The sequence below is a fragment of the Lipotes vexillifer genome, unplaced genomic scaffold (genome assembly GCF_000442215.2).
Source record: "Lipotes vexillifer unplaced genomic scaffold, Lipotes_vexillifer_v1.1 scaffold139, whole genome shotgun sequence".
Classification (NCBI taxonomy): domain Eukaryota; kingdom Metazoa; phylum Chordata; class Mammalia; order Artiodactyla; family Lipotidae; genus Lipotes; species Lipotes vexillifer.
Window position 1 is genome coordinate 1314819 of NW_006793370.1, and position 17846 is coordinate 1332664.

Below are 17846 nucleotides of genomic sequence, written 5' to 3' on the forward strand. Positions count from 1 at the left end.
AGTTACTAACAGAAGAGTTCAACAGACTCAACCGTCCAACAGACTCAACGCCCTTTGAAAGCTCAAGTTCATAATGATGACCATGAGTCATCAAAAACAACTTCTCTTTAACAGTCACAGGTTAAGAAAATGAAGAAGTGAACAATCTGTTTTTGAACGATTTCAAAAAAAAGATTCAAACTTCTTTTAATGTTCATTTTAAAAGATCACATCTGGAAAATTTACAAAGAGTAGTTAATTCCGCAATTCTGGTAAATAAATGAAATATTCCTTTTTTTAGAGTCTAGTGCATACCATACAGGCTAAAATTTTAGAGGTGCAAAGAAGAACTATGGGTACTGACGTATCTCCTTAAGCATGCATAGAGAAAAGAGCATTTTGTCTATACTTTTAAAATCACTGCAATTATCATAGAATATTATAATAGTACTTTACTTCTCTGTTGTCCTTGTTAGATTCTGAGCTTCCTTAAGCAGGAACCAGATTTATTGATCTAATGAATCCCAGCATAATGGCTGGAACTTTGTAACTGCTCAATCAACGTTTACTGGGTGAGGGAATGAACAAATGAATGTATGAATGAGTGAATAAATCAATGAACGGTTGATGCAATGAAAGCTCATTTCTATCAGTGAATTCATTTCTTTCATTCCTGGCTCTAGCAAAAAAAAAAACGAAAGTGAGACAAAATTATTTCCCTTTCTACCCTCAACAGTAATATGCCCACAGATGTCTTTATCTAGGCAATGCTTCCCATGTACTAAGAATAGCTAAGGCGTACGGTGTCAGGCCTAAGTGCTTCATACGTATTTGATGACTGAATCTCTCCAACAACCTATGAAGTAGTTCCATTTTACAACTGAGAAAACTGAGGAATAGGAAAGAAATTGAATAAATTTCTAAAATCATCCAGTAGAATGCCAACTAGTATAGACTAGAATGTAAAAATTTCTAAGGGCAGAGAAGTTTGTTGGTTTTTACTCATTACTATATTTCCAGGGCCTAGAGGAAGCCCTAACACATAGCAGGTATTCAATTTAGATACACAAATGATGGATACATATGTACACACATACATAGGTAGATAGATGGCCCTTGCTCCTTAATCACCATGCTAGACTGTCTCCAGCGATAGAAAATGACCTCTGAGGGAGGGAGGTGTTGAATGGATTCACTATGGCTAGATGTCCATTCTTACCTCCTTCTGTTCAGTGTCTAAACGGGATGGCAGAGCCCAGGAAACCCAAACTAGGAGTCACCCCACTCCTGGCTGGAAAATTCAGAGGTATGTAGGCAGCCCCTGCCTCTATGGGAAGGGAAACAAGGCAATCTGTTTCAAAGTGAGAGATTATAAACTGCTCACTTTTCAGTCAGTACAGTACTACTTACTGAGCTAAAAGAGGTTATTTGTTACACTATTCCCAAATGGCCTAAATAATTAGAGATCTTTGGAAGGTCGGTAAATTGCTCCTTTCTCATCAGTAGAAGCCCAGACCAGTATGTTGGAAATTTTGTCTTAAATCTCTAATAATCATTATTGTCCTCAGGCCCTATTCAAGCCTCCTCTTTCCTTTGAATGTAATGGTAGTTGTAATTCAAATGATGCCATTTCATGTAATTTCTCTTGTCTACCAGATAAATTATCTTTATAAACATAAAAACTTCAGTGTACTCATGTAACTATTTTTTCCAATAGAAGTTTCTCTAAGTATCTCTAACGTTCCAATCATAAAGGTATTGTTACACAAACTTGTTATTTTATCATCATGATAGATTGGGTGGGGTAGGTGTGGAAGCATAGATTAAAACTTCCAACTCTCGAGAGAATCTAGACAGAAAATGGCTGAATGCTTTGCACACAATAAGTGATCAATATATGTTTGATAAATGCATGAATGTATGGAGGAATGACCTAATAGACTGCTTACATTTATAACATGCTGCAGGATGGTACCTTAGTACGTGCAGTATTTAATTAAATAGTAACATAAAAGGTTTAAAGGTAAATGCAATATTTTACCTGCAGAATTTTACCTATGGATTACTATGTAATCTTAATTAGCAAATTGAAGACAATTACCATGCTTCACCATTGAGAAGACAGAAATGTTCATGTATTTATCCTTCAATGATATATTCCTCTCAGTAATTATCTTTCCCCTAGTTAGAAATTCTCATATAATTCAAGTGCCCACAGAAAAATTGTACTTACCTGCTTTCTAGGTGCTAAAATTAATAGCATCAATTAAATAACTACTAATACTATTCGACAATACTGATCAGACATTGGTGGCAATACAATGATTGTGAATACTTAATATACAAAGCCTGTCTGGCAATTCAACTATTAATATGTGGTGGCTACTTTTAGAAACTTTCTGATTCGTGCAATGCCTTGTCTGTACCTCTCCAGGCACTGTGCAATGGAGGATTAGAAAATGATCCAATAAAACAAATTATTATTAATAATGTGTGAAACAAAATCTACACTTGCAAAAGCAGACTGTAGGCAGAATTATTCAGACAACTGATTCAGTTCTACACATCGTCTCTGTATAAATATAACTGATAGCCTATGTACTTTTAAGCACAGGGTTCTTTACCATGTGATTTGTGAATACAGACCATCTAACTATGGCTAGTCGTTGAATGAAGCAGAAGCACCTGGATGATGGGCGCCAGAGTTTTATTCATTAACTTTGAATACTGATGGTGTTTGATATTTGATTTTTTCCCTTGAGCTTTCTGTTCTTTTTTTTCCCCTTTCTTTTTATTGTGTGACTTGTTCAGTGCACTAAAAAGACACATGTGAAGATACAACAGGTTCCCCCAAGAGTCCAGAAGGAGGACTTTAAGATTTGCTCAAGTTTGTGGGTAGTGGCCAAGCCAAAGCAATTCCACTGTGTAATATAATAATTTAACCCTGTTTATAGGCCAGAAAATATGGCCTGGAGTAAAGAACATATTTGTATAGTATAAACTGCATATTTTGAAAAGAAACTTAATGAAAAAGAAATGGATTATATTGAAAATGTTCTTTACATGCAACTGTTCCAAATAATATATGTAATACAAAATATGGATTCATATATTAAGAAGCATAATCCATTATCTCTGTCGTTTAGTTTAATGAGTAGACATAAAAATGCATTTGAGTTACTATTTGGATATAAAGCCAACTTACATTCCAAATTTTATCTAGTGCTAGACATGAGTACTACATTAGTAAATTAGGAATCCTTTTATTAGTATAGCTGCATTTAATTTTTCCTTTTAAGATTTAAAATGTCAACGATATTTGTTGACAAATTGTCAGCCCTGAATCACTTGTTTGTATTAAAGTCATCTCCATTTATTATAGTAATTAGTGTCTTCCAGGGAATCTTTTTGAATTTCATAAATGAAAGTCTGTCAGTATTTTCAAATACTTGCACCTATAATCAAGATTTTATGGTTGTACTCTAGCATAAGGCTCTACATATAGAAGGCATTTCATAAATATTTGTTAAATGAAGAGAGCAAATGATGAAGCTTCACATTAGAACAATAAGGGTACACAGTAATCATTAATTTTGTAATGGTTATTCCATGCTGAAGAGAGTAGCATCACCTCCACTGTCTTTACCGATAGGATGAATACTTAACATAGATAATACGTTCCTAATAGATTAATAAATCAAATTATGATGTTTTAGGAAAATTATGTTGAGATATTTAAGACATGCAAAATTTATAAAAACAGCAAATAATTGTGTTCCTTATTCACCACCTGACGAAAATAAAATAAAATGCCATATACATTCCACCCTACCGATAACATCTGAATTTAGTAATATTCATTCACAAGTATTTCTCGATACTTACACTTTATATTTTTGTATTACTTGTAACATCGTATTGTTCTACATGGTTTTAATTTTACATAAATGGTATACTGTATGTATTATTCTAAAACAAGCTTTTAGCACTCCATCGTTTGAGAAGTCTAATGTTGACACAATACCTATATTCATTCATAACCGCTGCTGTATTTCATTTAAATATTTGCAAATTGTTTTTCCACAGTGGTGGCACCTTCACATCAGTGGTGTATCAGTACTCAGTATGTAATTCACATCTTTGTCAGCATCTGAAATTTTCAGATTTTTTCATCTTTACCAACCTCATGGGTATAAACCGTTATCTCATAGTTTTGGTTACTTTATCAATAACCAGTAAAGGTTCAGATGTTTTCATATGTATATCGACCATTTAAGTTGCCACTTCTGGCCTCTTCTGTGAATTACCCATTCGTTATTTTGGTAAGTTTTTTGATTAGTTTGTATGATGTAAAAGTTCCCTTTGTTATATGCATTGTGTTGCCAATACCATCAGCTAGTCTGTAGTTTTTCTTTCTTTTCTCAAAAAGGTAGTCTTTGATGATTAGAAGTTTCTAATTTTAACATAGCCACATTTACCAATTTCTTCCTTTGTTAGTTTGTGCTTCAAGTGCCCAAAAGTCCAAGGGAAAAATGTTATTTATCTTCATAATAAGACATTATCGCGAAGGGCAAGACCCTGCCACTATCTTCCCCAAATTTATTTCCACTGTTTTCACTCCTCTAATCACCTTTATGTTAGAATAAGTTTGTCAAGTCACAGAAAAAAAATCTGTTGTAATATTTTGATTAGAATTAAACTGAATTTATATTATGATTGGGGAGAATTGACATCTTTTATATTAAATCTTCCTCTACATGAGCACGGTGTGGTTCTCCAATAATTTAGGTCTTTTAAATATTTTTCAATAATGTTTCCACCATACACATCATTTGGTAGGTTTTCCTTTGGATATTCCTATTAGTCTGATCCACCAAAATATGTACTCCTATACACACTTATAAAATATCCTCCCACAGCTGGAACCAAGTGGTCTGAGAGCACACATTGTATGATTTCTTTTAAGTTTGTTCAGGTGCGTTTTATGGGCCAGAATGTGGTTAATCTAGTGAATGTTCCAAGTGAGCTTGAGAAGAATGCATATTCTGCAATTGTTGGACAAAGTAATCTACAGGTGTTCAATTATATATCCAGTTGATTGAAAGTGTTGTTGAATTCAACTATGCCCTTACAGATTTTCTGCCTACTGGATCTGCCCATTTCTGAGAGAGGGGTGCTGAAGACTCTAACTATGACAGTGACTTCATCTATTTGTACTTCCTCTTCTATCAGTTTCTGCCTTGTGTACTTTGATGCTCTGTTGTTAGGCACAAGCACATTAATGATTGTTATGTCTCCTTGTAGACTTGACCCTTTCACCACTATGTAATACCCCATCTTATCACTAAAATTTTTCCTTACTCTTAACTGGGCTCTGTCTGAAATTAATATTTCAGTATTTACTCTAGTGTTCGTTTGATTAGTGTTAACATGATATATCTTTCCCCATTCCTTTACTTTTAATCTATATGTGTCTTTATATTTAATGTGGGTTTCTTGTAGACAACGTATAGTTGTGTCATGTTTTTGATCCTCTCTGACAAACTCTTTTAATTGATGCTTAGGCCATTGATGTTAAAGTAATTACTGACATATTTGGAGTAATGCCTACTGTATCTGTTACTCTTTTCTATTCATTGCCCTCATTCTTTGATTTTATTTTTGTCTTCCACTCTTTCTGCCTTTTGTTGTTTTAATTGTGCACTTGATGTGATTCCATTTGCTCTCTTTTCTCAGCATATCAATTATCCTTTTCTTTTTTTTTTCTTTTTTACTTTTTAAAAAAGTGGATGCCCTAGAGCTTGTAATATGCATTTCCAACTAATTTACAATAATTTGCAACTAATCTAAGTCCACTTTCAAATAACACTACACCACTTCATGGGTAGAATAAGTACTTTAACAAAACAAAGCACCCCTGGATCCTCTCTTCTGTCCCTTGTATCACTGTTGCCACTTGATTCACTAATACATAAGCTGTAATCATCAAGTATGGAGTTGGCCAAAAAGTTCATTCAGGTTTTCCATCTTACTGAAAAATCCGAACGAACTTTTTGGCCAATCCAACGTATTGTGCAATTATTTTGAACAAATTGTTATTTTTTAGATCAATTAAAAGAAGAAAAACAAATGTTTTATCTTCACTTATTTCATCTCTAAGTCACTTCCTTTCTTTATGTAGATCCAAGCTTCTGATCTATATCATTCTCCTTCTCTCTGAAGAACTTCTTTGTTCTCTGAAGAACTCTCTGAAGAATTTCCTGCAAACAAGTCTACTGACAACAAATTCCCTCAATTTTGTCTGAGAAAGTTTTCAGCTCTCCTTCACCTTCGAAGGATAATTTTGCAAGTTACAGAACTCTAGGTTGGTGGGTTGTATCTCTCAACACTTGAAATATTTAATTTTCCTTGTGTGCGTGGTTTCTGAGACGTCAAAAGTAATTATCTTTATTCCTCTATAGGTTAGGTGTTTTTTTTTTTTCTGGTTTCTTTTCAGATTTTTTTCTTTATCTTTGATTTCCTGTGGTTTGAATATGATATACCTGGGTGTAAATTTTTGGAATTTATTGTGCTTGGTGTTCTCAGGCTTTTGGGATTAGTGGTTTGGTGTCTGACATTCATTTGGGAAATTCTCAGTCATTATTGCTTCTTCTTTTCCATTTCTTTCTTCTCTTTCTAGTATTTCCATTACGCATATATTATATCTTTTGTAATTGTCCCACAGTTCTTGGATAGTCTTCTTTGTTTAACATAATTTTTCTCTTTGCTATTCAGTTTTAGAAGTTTCTACTGACATATCCTCAAGCTCAGAGATTATTTCTTCAGCCATGTCCAGTCTACTAATGAATCCATCAAAGATATCCTTCATTCCTGTTACAGTGTTTTTGATCTCTAGCATTTTTTTTTTTTAGAATTTCCATCTTTCTGCTTACATTACCCATCTGTTCTTGTATATTACATCATTTTCCCATTAGAACCTGAAGCATATTAATTATAGTTGTTTTAACTTCCCAATCTGATAATTCCAACATTTCTACTATATCTGAATCTGGATCTGAAGTTTGCTCTGTCTCTTTAAACTGTACTTTTGGTCTTTTAATATGCCTTTTAATTTTTTTTTTGAAAACTGCACATTATGTACTGGATTAAAGGAACTCCATAAAAATAGGCCTTTAGTGATGTGGTCTAAGGTGTGGGGTGTGGAGAAGTGTTCAATAGCCCTATAATTAGGTCTCAGGCTTTTAATGAGTATGCAACAGTCCCTCAGTCTGACCCCTTAGACACAGCAGGATGACTAGAGGGGGCTGGAGTCGAATATTTTCCTTTCCCTTAATTGTATTTTAATGTCCATTTTAGGAGTATCTTGTTATTTTATACACTCCACCATCTATAATGCTATTATTAATAGAGTTTACATTTATTATTAAATATATCACTATTAAACAATATTATTATTTAATACAGCTTATATATATTTACTGGTTCACTTGCTTATAATTCCTTCTTGCATATCAGGCCTTTTTTTCCTGAAATCATTATATTTCTTTATGAAGTATAGCCTTTAAAAATTCTTTTAGTGGGCTTCCCTGGTGGCGCAGTGGTTGAGAATCTGCCTGCCAATGCAGGGGACACAGGTTCGAGCCCTGGTCTGGGAAGATCCCACATGCCATGGAGCAACTGGGCCCGTGAGCCACAATTACTGAGCCTGCGCGTCTGGAGCCTGTGCTCCGCAACAACAGAGGCCGCAATAGTGAGAGGCCTGCGCACCGCGATGAAGAGTGACCCCCACTTGCCACGACTAGAGAAAGCCCTCGCACAGAAACGAAGACCCAACACAGCCATAAATAAATAAATAAATAAATACATTGTGTATAAAAAAAAAAAAAAAAAAAAATTCTTTTAGTGAATCTACTGGTGGTAAAGTTGATAAATTTTTGTTAGACAAAAATGTATTTTTTCTTCCTTGTTGTTAATTGATAGTTTAGCTACAAATACAATTCTAGGTTTGTTGGTTACTTTCTCTTTGGAATTCAGAGGTATTGCACTATTCCACTGTCTTCTGGCTTCTACTGTGGATTGAGATATCCAATGTCACAGTTTCTTATAAATTCAGATCTATAAATAATTTATCTTTTTCTCTGGTTACTTTTTAGTATCCACTCTTGGCCTTTGATGATCATCAGATTCATTATATCTTACCTATGTATTTTTTTCATAGTCTACTTAGGATTCAGAAGAATCATGCCATTCCTCAACTTTGGACAATTATTTACCCTTATCCCCTTAAATATCATATTTCTTCATTTGTATATGTTCATCATCTCTATTTACTTCTTCTATAAAGCTGTCTCAATCTATCCCCTTGATCCTAACCTCTTTTTCACGTTTTAAACCTGCATTTTAAAGACACTTATGTATATACCTATCTCAGGGAAACAAGTATAAGTGTTTTTCAAAGATTAATAATATCATCCACGTGTCAGATAGGAAATGAAATTCTTGACCTTGACTCACTAAATGTACATCTAATGGAGATTCTATAATACAAACTGCCAGAATGCTAGTTACATGAAAATGAATTAATTCATTAGTGTTACAAAACTATCGTATAAAATGAAATACATTTACAGTAAAAAATTTCTGTGAGCAAAAAGAAAACATAAGTAGTTATAAAGCTTGATGTGTAATAAAAATATGACACAAGTTAGTCATGATGACTCATACTTCTGGACTTCAGTGCTCTAAAGGAATACACTCTCTCAAATAACAGGAAATATTCATTTACATAAAAAGCAATGTAGAGTGTGATGCTGGCACCATTCAAATTATTGAATGGTAAGAAAGTTTATTATATAAAATGCTTTAAGCTGGCTCTGCTATTTATAATACTAACAAAAATGCATACTGATGGTGTGATTTTAGTTAAAATTCATAAAATCCATGATTAATGTTATAAAAGGGCCACAAATCAGAGCCACAGAATAAAGGAAGTATTCATGGTTCCCAATAAATTGCTCTGTGAATGCTTGACCACCCCTGCAGACAATGATGTCACACGATGATGAAAGACTAGTTAAGTAGCCAACAAAGTGCCAGTGCTTGGCAGAGGCAGTGGTCAGCGCATCATTCTTGGCCCAGAGCCCTTGAAAGGTGCATGCAGCTATTAAAAGAAAATGAAAAATTCTAAGGATGCAAGTTTCAACGGATAACACTTTTCTTAAAGCTAGATTCTATCAATACTTGAACTCTTAGACCAGGTAGAGAAAGTGCCAGACAGGAGGAGAAAAGAAGACAGACCTATGTTGTAGCTATGCCACCATGTTAGTTGACATAGACTAGTTAGTTCCATACACAAGCTTCCAATTCCTAGGCTGTATTCGGCCATGATCTTAATACATATTTTTTGATAGTTATAATGGACTTCCTGAGCAGGTGGACCAGAGGTACTTTATTACAATAAAGTTAATAATACGACTAGTTAGGAAATGATCTATAAAGTACAAAGGAGTTGTGGGGATGGGATGTAGAAGCTGTCAACAACAAACTGGCACTTGCCATGGGCACCGGCCATCTACCTCCACAAGGATTAAATTATGTGCTGCTTCAGCTGCTGACTTTCAACACCCCCCTGAAAGGAGTTCAGGTGGAGAGCAGCAATGAGGCACTCTGTGCTCTGGGAAAAATGGGTAGAACACGTCTTCAGATAGATATTTTCAGGAGCCAATTTTATGAGCCCAATTCTTGTATCTCCTCATATCTAGAAAAGCACTAAAATCTTTCATGGTGATGTCTGCTCCTCGTGACTAGCAGAGACCTTCTGTAAAACAATATGTGCTCGACTGCATGTACTCCCCCTTCACCAAAATCACATATATACTGACCTACCTGCCTACCTCTTTGGAGCAGTTTCTCAGAGCTCTCTGGGATGCTGTCTCCCGGGCTGCAGTCCTCATTTGGCCTCAAATGAAACTAACTCACAACTCTCATGTTGTACATTTTTTAGGTCGACAAAGCCTATGTACCAAAATAACACCTACTAAATAACTCCATGATATGAAATTTTAGAACAGGCAAAATTAATCTACAGTGACAATGAACAGATTGGTGGTTTCCTAGGATTGAGGTTTGGGAGGAGACACTGACTACGAAGGAACACAAAAGAGTGGGGAGAGGAAAACATTCTATATCTTGATCATGGTGGTTATTACATGAGGGGATACATTTGCCAAAACTCATCAAACTATACTTTTTTTTTTTTTTTTTTTTTTTTTTGCGGTACGCGGGCCTCTCACTGTTGTGGCCTCTCCCGTTGTGGAGCACAGGCTCCGGACGCACAGGCTCCGCGGCCATGGCTCACGGGCCCAGCCGCTCCGCGGCATGTGGGATCTTCCCAGACCGGGGCACGAACCCGTGTCCCCTGCATCGGCAGGCGAACTCTCAACTGCTGCGTCACCAGGGAAGCCCCAAACTATACATTTTTAAATGGGTATACTCTATTGTACGCAAATTATACTTCAAGAAAGTTGATTTAAAAAGGAAAAACAGTAGTTCTGCAAGATGTTCCCATGAGTCATATTTGGTAAAGGGGACAAGAAATCTCTTTGTATTATTTCTTACACTAGTATATGAATTACAATTATCTCAAAAAATTATTTAAGTTAAAAATACATAAGTGAAAATAATTATCCAAATAAAATAAAATTAACTCATTTTGAAACAGTATCAACAAATCATATGATCCATGCACGTTCAATGCCATGTAATCCTGAAATCTACTTTAAAACATTCAACTCTGCTCAAAAGTTTTTGAATAGTATCCAGTCTGTTGGGATTTGTTTTTCCATAGATTAATCCTAAAATGGACCAGTAAATTAATTACTCACTGCTTCAGTCATTTGGAGGGAAGAAATGTGACAGTACGCAAAAATTATTCTCTATTAATGAAATATGCCATTCTTATTTATTGCATACATAGTACATTAAAGTCAAAGCCTTAAAATTGCCAATACCACACCAAAATATGTCAGAGTTCCCAGTCCAACAGCACTGAGGAGAGTCAGTGAGCCTCCCAAAGATACATGCTTTACGTTTCACAAAACGTTTAAGAAAAAGTAAGTGTGCCTTTAAGTTCATCCTAGAATCAGTGGTGTTTTTGGTAATAGATTTTCTTGAGTTATTTTTGGTTATTTGTTAGTTTTATAATTTTATGCATGCACATAATAAATAGGAGCTATGAAATAGACTGCCAATCCAGCTATACCCAAAATAATTAATCATGTGTTCTGGCTACTAGTGTAAGTCTCAATATTAGTGAGTTTTGTTTTTTAGGGTTCAGAAGTTTAAAAGTGTCTGAAGACAGGTAGTTAACATGAATGAGGTCACCTAGATATAAAGCTAAGGACAGTAGTAAATTTAGCAGCAACTGAACAGTGATAATGCTCTGAAGATGGTAATTGCTACCCTGAGTTAGCCAACTGTTGCCATGGGGAACGTGGGCATAGTATTGGACTACTTTCTAATTAAGAGAACTCAGAGATGTAACCAAAAAAAAAAGAAAGAAAGAAAAATGAAAACTTTTGTTGGAAATTAAAGAAAAAACTATTTAAACACTGTTCCCACCTGAGGACCACCAGCTCCTAACATCAACTTTATAAACAACTAAAGAATGTTTCACACAGAAAATTCTCTAGAATGGCTACACATATGAACTTGCTTCTGAATTCACCATTCCATTCCTTTCCCCCGACTTCATTCATTTTCACTTCCGCTAAAAACACTTTCTCATAGGACTGACAATTGCCCAGAACTGGCATATTCTCAAATCTTATGTTTTCATCTGTTTACCAAATGGCTGTAATATAATTCACAAAAGCCCTGTTTACTGAGTAATATTATTAATGGCTAGCATAATACTGTGAAATTGAAGACATTCTTTTTGGATTATGTCCAGATCTTTAAAAAGAACACTGGTTCCAACAGGATATGAATGGCTTATACCAAAACTTATTAATTTAAAAAGTGGAACAACGTGAAAAGCATTTGAATAAATATATTTTCAAATTATTTTAAGACAACTTTTTCAGATACCTAAGTCCCATTATGTATTAAAATATCTAGAATGATAGCAAAAGAGAAGCTCATGCTATGAATGCATTATAAAATCATTTTTTATTTTCAACACACCGTTGAAAATATCATAAGACTGAGAAATCATTCAACTTAACAGTCTATTTATTTCTTCCCTTCAGCTGCATTTGCCAGGCTTTGGTGAGTGAATGATATTTGTTGCTTTTTTATTTATGGCTACATTCATGAATTATCAAAATGTGACAGGAGGAAAATAACAGAAAAGTCAACTTTGAAACTTCTGTTTTCAAAAGGCACTTAGTGTCGAAAAAAGAAGCACTGAAACATATTCTCAACCTAAATTATAGTTAATTATTTCACTAGTTCATAATCCAACAGTCACCACCTGAAACCAAGTCTGAAAATCCCAGCTTGACTTCTGAAACCAATCATAAGCCGTGATACATTCAATGGCTCTATTTTTAAGGGGAAGCATGAAATCACACAAGAATCATAAAGTATCAATCACTTAACCGTGAGTAGTTAAAGAGAGAGAAAAGGGAAAAAATGGAATGAGGCATATGGAGAGGCAGAGAGATGGGGGCGAGGGTGGGGGAGAAGGAACCAACTAGTCAAAATAAAGCAAGAGAAGCTCAGATAACAACATATCAAATGAATATATTAGCCAGTCCTCAGCTTGCATTTACGAGACAGATTCAGATCAAAGTGCCCTATTCAATTCATCCCGGAGCATTTTTTAGTTAGGTAATTAGTAGGTTTGGGGAGGAAGGGTGAGGTTAATGAAAGAAATCACTGACTGCCAGGAAAGAAGTGTCTCTCTTAAAGGATTAAAAGGAGAAGACACTAAGAAAAACTGAATAAATGTCACTTTAAAATCAAGAACAGGTCAAAATCCCCAAAATTTAAACACACAATTATGGCTGAATAAAGAGGGAGTCAATCAAGTTAATCCAATTAATTTCCTTTCTGCGACAACATGATAAGCCATACAATGAAACATTAAAATCAATGCTTTTTCAAAAGATTTGTTTTCATGATATACTAATCAAATCAAAGTCAAAGCCTCCAGTGTTAGATATCCAAAAAATGTAGAAGGTTCCTTCTTTCAGAGGGATTATCAACGAATGGGGAAGACTAAATGTATAAATAAAAAGATCAGCAGTATAAAGCAATGATCTGGAGAAAAAGTTGAAAGGGGCCTTTGAATTAGAACATGAAAGTTTTGGTTTGAGCACATAGAAAGAAAGGTGGCTGTAACCAAATCAAAGACCATGAGTTGAAACTGAAGATCAGCATTACATCCTAAATGTGCCAGAGGAAGCCTGCATTTTAGATAATATTCTCGCCATTGAACTATATGCACTCATGTTGTAGTCAAAAACAAATTAGATGAAGAATCTCAGAAGACAGAAATGGAGTTTGCCAAATCCTTTACAGGTGGTTTTTAAAGAACGAGATATTCCATGAAATTCTAAAACAAACTACAGAGAAGTGAAGTGACTAAACACAAGTCAGGGAAAGATCTAGGAGGCAGGGAAGCTCACAAGTCATACAGGAGTCCAGAGACAGTGCTATTATTTTAAAAGCTAAAATACACTAACATATAATCCCATATTTATGTAACCAAAGATACAGATACAACCATTTCATACTCTTGTCAATGCAGAATTGCTTTTTAGAATGACAACTACACAGTGTAACTCATTGTATTTACAACTTTACTTTAATATACATACGGCCAAATTATCCTCCAAAATTTTTGTACCAGTTGGTAGTTCTGTCAATGATATATAAAAAGTTCACATTCTCACAAACCTAAATGTTACCAGTTTTGATACTTTTTGCTAATTTGATAGGTTAAAAACAATATTTTATTATAATTTGCAGTTCTCTAATTAAAACTGAGGTTGGGTAAACTTTCATACGTTTGTTGAAAACTGTCAGTTCTTCTTTGTAAATTACTTGTTAACATATTTGCTTATTATTATTATTTATGATTTTTCTCATTATTCTTAAAGTGTTCTTTGTGTATTAGGGTTTGTGACATAATAAAATATATTATATTTTTGGGCTCTGGCACACAGCTCCTAAAACTCTTGTAATTTCCTAACTGATAAGAATGATAGGGACATATTTTGTTATAATATTTGGTTTCTGTCCCCAGTTCCTAAAATAGCTCCAGAACAAAAAGGTAAAAGAGCATCTTTTTTTAGTCCTAACAAGTCCCTTTCAACCCCACCTGAGTTTATTTTAATGAGGTGATTTTTGGAAACACCCTAAGGAGAGGGGCTGGTTGCCAGGGTTAGAGGGTTGGAACTTTCAGCCCCATCTCTGGATCTCCAGGGAGGGAGAGGGCCTAGAGATCAAGTTCAATCACCAATGGCCAATGATTTAATCAATCATGCATAATGAAGCTTCCATAAGAACTCTGGCTGAAGAGGTTCAGAGAGCCCACAGATTGATAAACACACTGAGGTGCTGGGAGGGTGGCATGGTCAGAGAGGACACGGAAGCTCTGTGCCCCTTCCTCCTTACCTTCCCTATGCATCCCTTCCATCTGGGCTGTTCGTGAGTTGCATCCTTTTATAATAAATGGTCATCTAATAAGTAAAGTATTTACTGGAGCTTTGTGAGCCATTCTAGTAAATTATCAAACCAAAAAGGGGGTTGGGGAACTCCCAATTTGCAGCTAAGTCAGACCGAAGTTGTAGTTAACCTGGGGACCCACTACTTGCAGCTGGCATCTAAAGTGAGAGCTCTCTTGTGGGACTGACCTCTAAACCCATGGGGTCTGTGTTACTTCCAGTTAGTGTCAGAATTGAATTAAACTGTAGGACACCCAGTTGGCGTCCACAGAGAAGTGAATTGCTTTGTGTAGAAAAACCCCATGCATCTGGTGTCAGAAGTGTAAGCAGTAGTTGAAGAACAGTGTATTTTGCCTTTTTAGAGGGCTCTCAAATCTTTTATCCGTTAATGTGATGTAGATATTTTCTATCAGCGCCATCCCTTATCATTACACTATAGTTATTTTAGTCCTCACACTACAAGGTATTTTAAATATTTATATGAAAAAATATGTCAGTATTTTTTCATGACTCCTGATATGCTTGTTTTTTGTGTATTTCATATGCTACACTTATATAGACCCCCCCACCTGAGATTTAGAAATACTGTTCTAATCGTTATTTTAATAAATTTAAAGTTATTTTTACACTTAATTCTTTAAGCGCCTAGATTTTTGTACATGCCATGAGGTAGGCCTCGAACTTTATTTTCTTACAAATTGGCAGCCAATTGCTTCAAACACCATTTACTGAAGACTCCATACTCTTAACTTTTATTTTTGGTATGATTGTTACTGCTGCTGTAACCCTCTTTCATATGAGCTGTTACTGATGTTTATGCTGAATATTTCTAACAAATCTCTCTCAAATTGTTTTCATTTACCTCTTATTCCTAATGATGTAGCTAAATTTCCACTTCAACTATGAAACTTACCCTGATGATCATAGACAAGCTAAAATAATGTAATTTCTAAGTAATTTTACTGTAGATTTTCAAATTAACTACTTAGAATTCCTGATATCAGTAATGAATTAAACTTGATTGATGCAAGTACATAAAGATCTCCCTCTGTACCTTTGCACAAATTTACCCTTTAGGTGTAGTAATGTGACCCTTTTTTTTTTAGTGCCATCTATTCAGATACCTTAAAAATTGTTTTATAAAATATGATAAACATGATAATGCTGATGAAAAAAAGAAAGGAAAAAGAAAATCTCTGGGTTTAGTATTAGTTGTTATTTCTCTGCTTAGAAATATTTTTCTAAGTATTAGAAAAATATTTCTAATATGTTTTTAATGAAAAATTATTTTTTAATGAAACTTTCAGAGTATTTTTAAATGAAATTTAGAGTATTTTTAAATGAGTATTTTTAAGTGAAATTTTCAAATTTATTGATGGCTTTAATTTTTATCTATGAAAAAGTTTTCTGAAATAATTAATATTTTAAGTTCATATCAATTTACTTTTATTCATACCCAGAAATTAGACCAAATCAAGTTTAAGAAATATATATTCAACATCCCAACCCCTCTTTTTTGAGATTTCCATGCATAAACAGAGAACTCACATGAAGTCCTTCAGTGAAACTTTCCCGAGAGCAGAGGCATCTATAGGGCTGGCTTTTCGTGTCACAGTTATCAGCATGACCACAGCACTGACACCTGTGAACATGAGCGTCAGACAACTCCTGAGAAACACCAGCTCAATCATGAATATATTTAAAGACACATATATATATATAACCTCCACTATGTGAATCCAATAAGGGAGACAAATGTGTTAATCAACACAAAAATTAGTTTCTCTTTAATCATGTGTATATTCATAACAGCTTTAAATTAAGTAAGGGAAGGATCATCATTAATATCCAAACCACATTGACCATGAAGGTAATTTTCAAGCCCATCTTGGGTTGTTCACACCTATATTAACCATGTGACAAACCTGCCAAGAAAAGGCATTTACTGAAACTACTGAAAACACAGTTAAGATTATACAGTTCAGAATAAACTAGAAAATAAAGTTAACAAATTCCAATTTTTTCCCCAAAATTAGATGGTGAAAATTTAATAGCATTATTTTTTCATTGTGCTATGACTTAACAAATAACACTTACATGTTGATATTCTGATCTGTTTTGAAAGATGTTCTTTATTCACAAGATATATCATTCTTCTAGCACAAACCAATTTTAAATATTGTTTATATATGCACAATTTCCATACTAAGAAGTATGCTGCCTCCTAGCTCTCCAGCTATTCATTTGTTTAAATTTGTTCTCAATTAGATCAGATATCTATAAATTACTTAGAGTATATGAGATTTTTCCTTTAAAGGAAAACAGATATTCCTCATAAAACTGAATTGTGGACTCAGGGAGACCAAGCCCAGCACTTATAAACTAGCTGGTACTACAGTTGCAACTCTAAATCTAGCTCCTGCTCTTTGATTTCAAGAATACTTGAAAATTATATTCCAGAACAAACCAAGCAAAATATTTGGTAAATATTTTCTAAGTTGGATTCATAGTATCATAACTTCTAAACCAAACAGCTTTTGAAAATTGATTTTTTAACAATGTGATATTATGTACAGCAAAGACTCGCATGCAAATCTCCCCACAAAATCTTAAGAGTATGAAACCAATTCAGTACATGAAGATTAGAATCTGGCTTGCTCTAAAATGTTAGTTAATACATTTTAAAATAAGTATGACAAAAGTCTAATTAGAAACAATATTCGTAATGAAAAGCACACTCGAAACCTTGGCAATGAACACTACCTTCCAGTGATGGTGATTTCATTGACCCCGTAGTATCTGTGTCTGGGGCTGACAGAAGTCTCAGTTGTATGGTACTGCCCATGGAAATGAAGTCGTACTTGTGTGGCCTTTACAAACTCTTGAAGAGCTGGAGTATTATAGAAATTATTGTATCCAGGACGATGATTTGGTCCAGGTGTTAGGATGCTAAAGGTGACATTACCACGGGAATATGGAGTAAAACTGTTGATGAAATTTGAAATCATAAGATATTCATATTTTTGACAAAACAAAAACCACAGCACAATATTAATAATAACTTAAATTCTTCATGCTGGGAGAACAAACATATTCCATATATTTCATATACAAACAATATAAGAGCATTACAGAAAAATATAGTAAAACATTTCCTTGAGGACACAATAAAAATCCTATTAATATAGATAACTT

General features: G+C 34.4%; 1 protein-coding gene across 1 annotated transcript in view; it reads right to left on the bottom strand.

Moving 5' to 3' along the window:
* USH2A (usherin) overlaps positions 1-17846 on the bottom strand; it is a 773469-nt gene that overhangs the window by 662527 nt on the left and 93096 nt on the right. The window contains exons 7-8 of the mRNA XM_007466317.1: positions 17415-17636; positions 16200-16293 (exon numbers count right to left, since the gene is read on the bottom strand). Coding sequence (XP_007466379.1) covers positions 16200-16293; positions 17415-17636 — 316 coding nt within the window. The remainder of the gene's footprint in view (positions 1-16199; positions 16294-17414; positions 17637-17846) is intronic.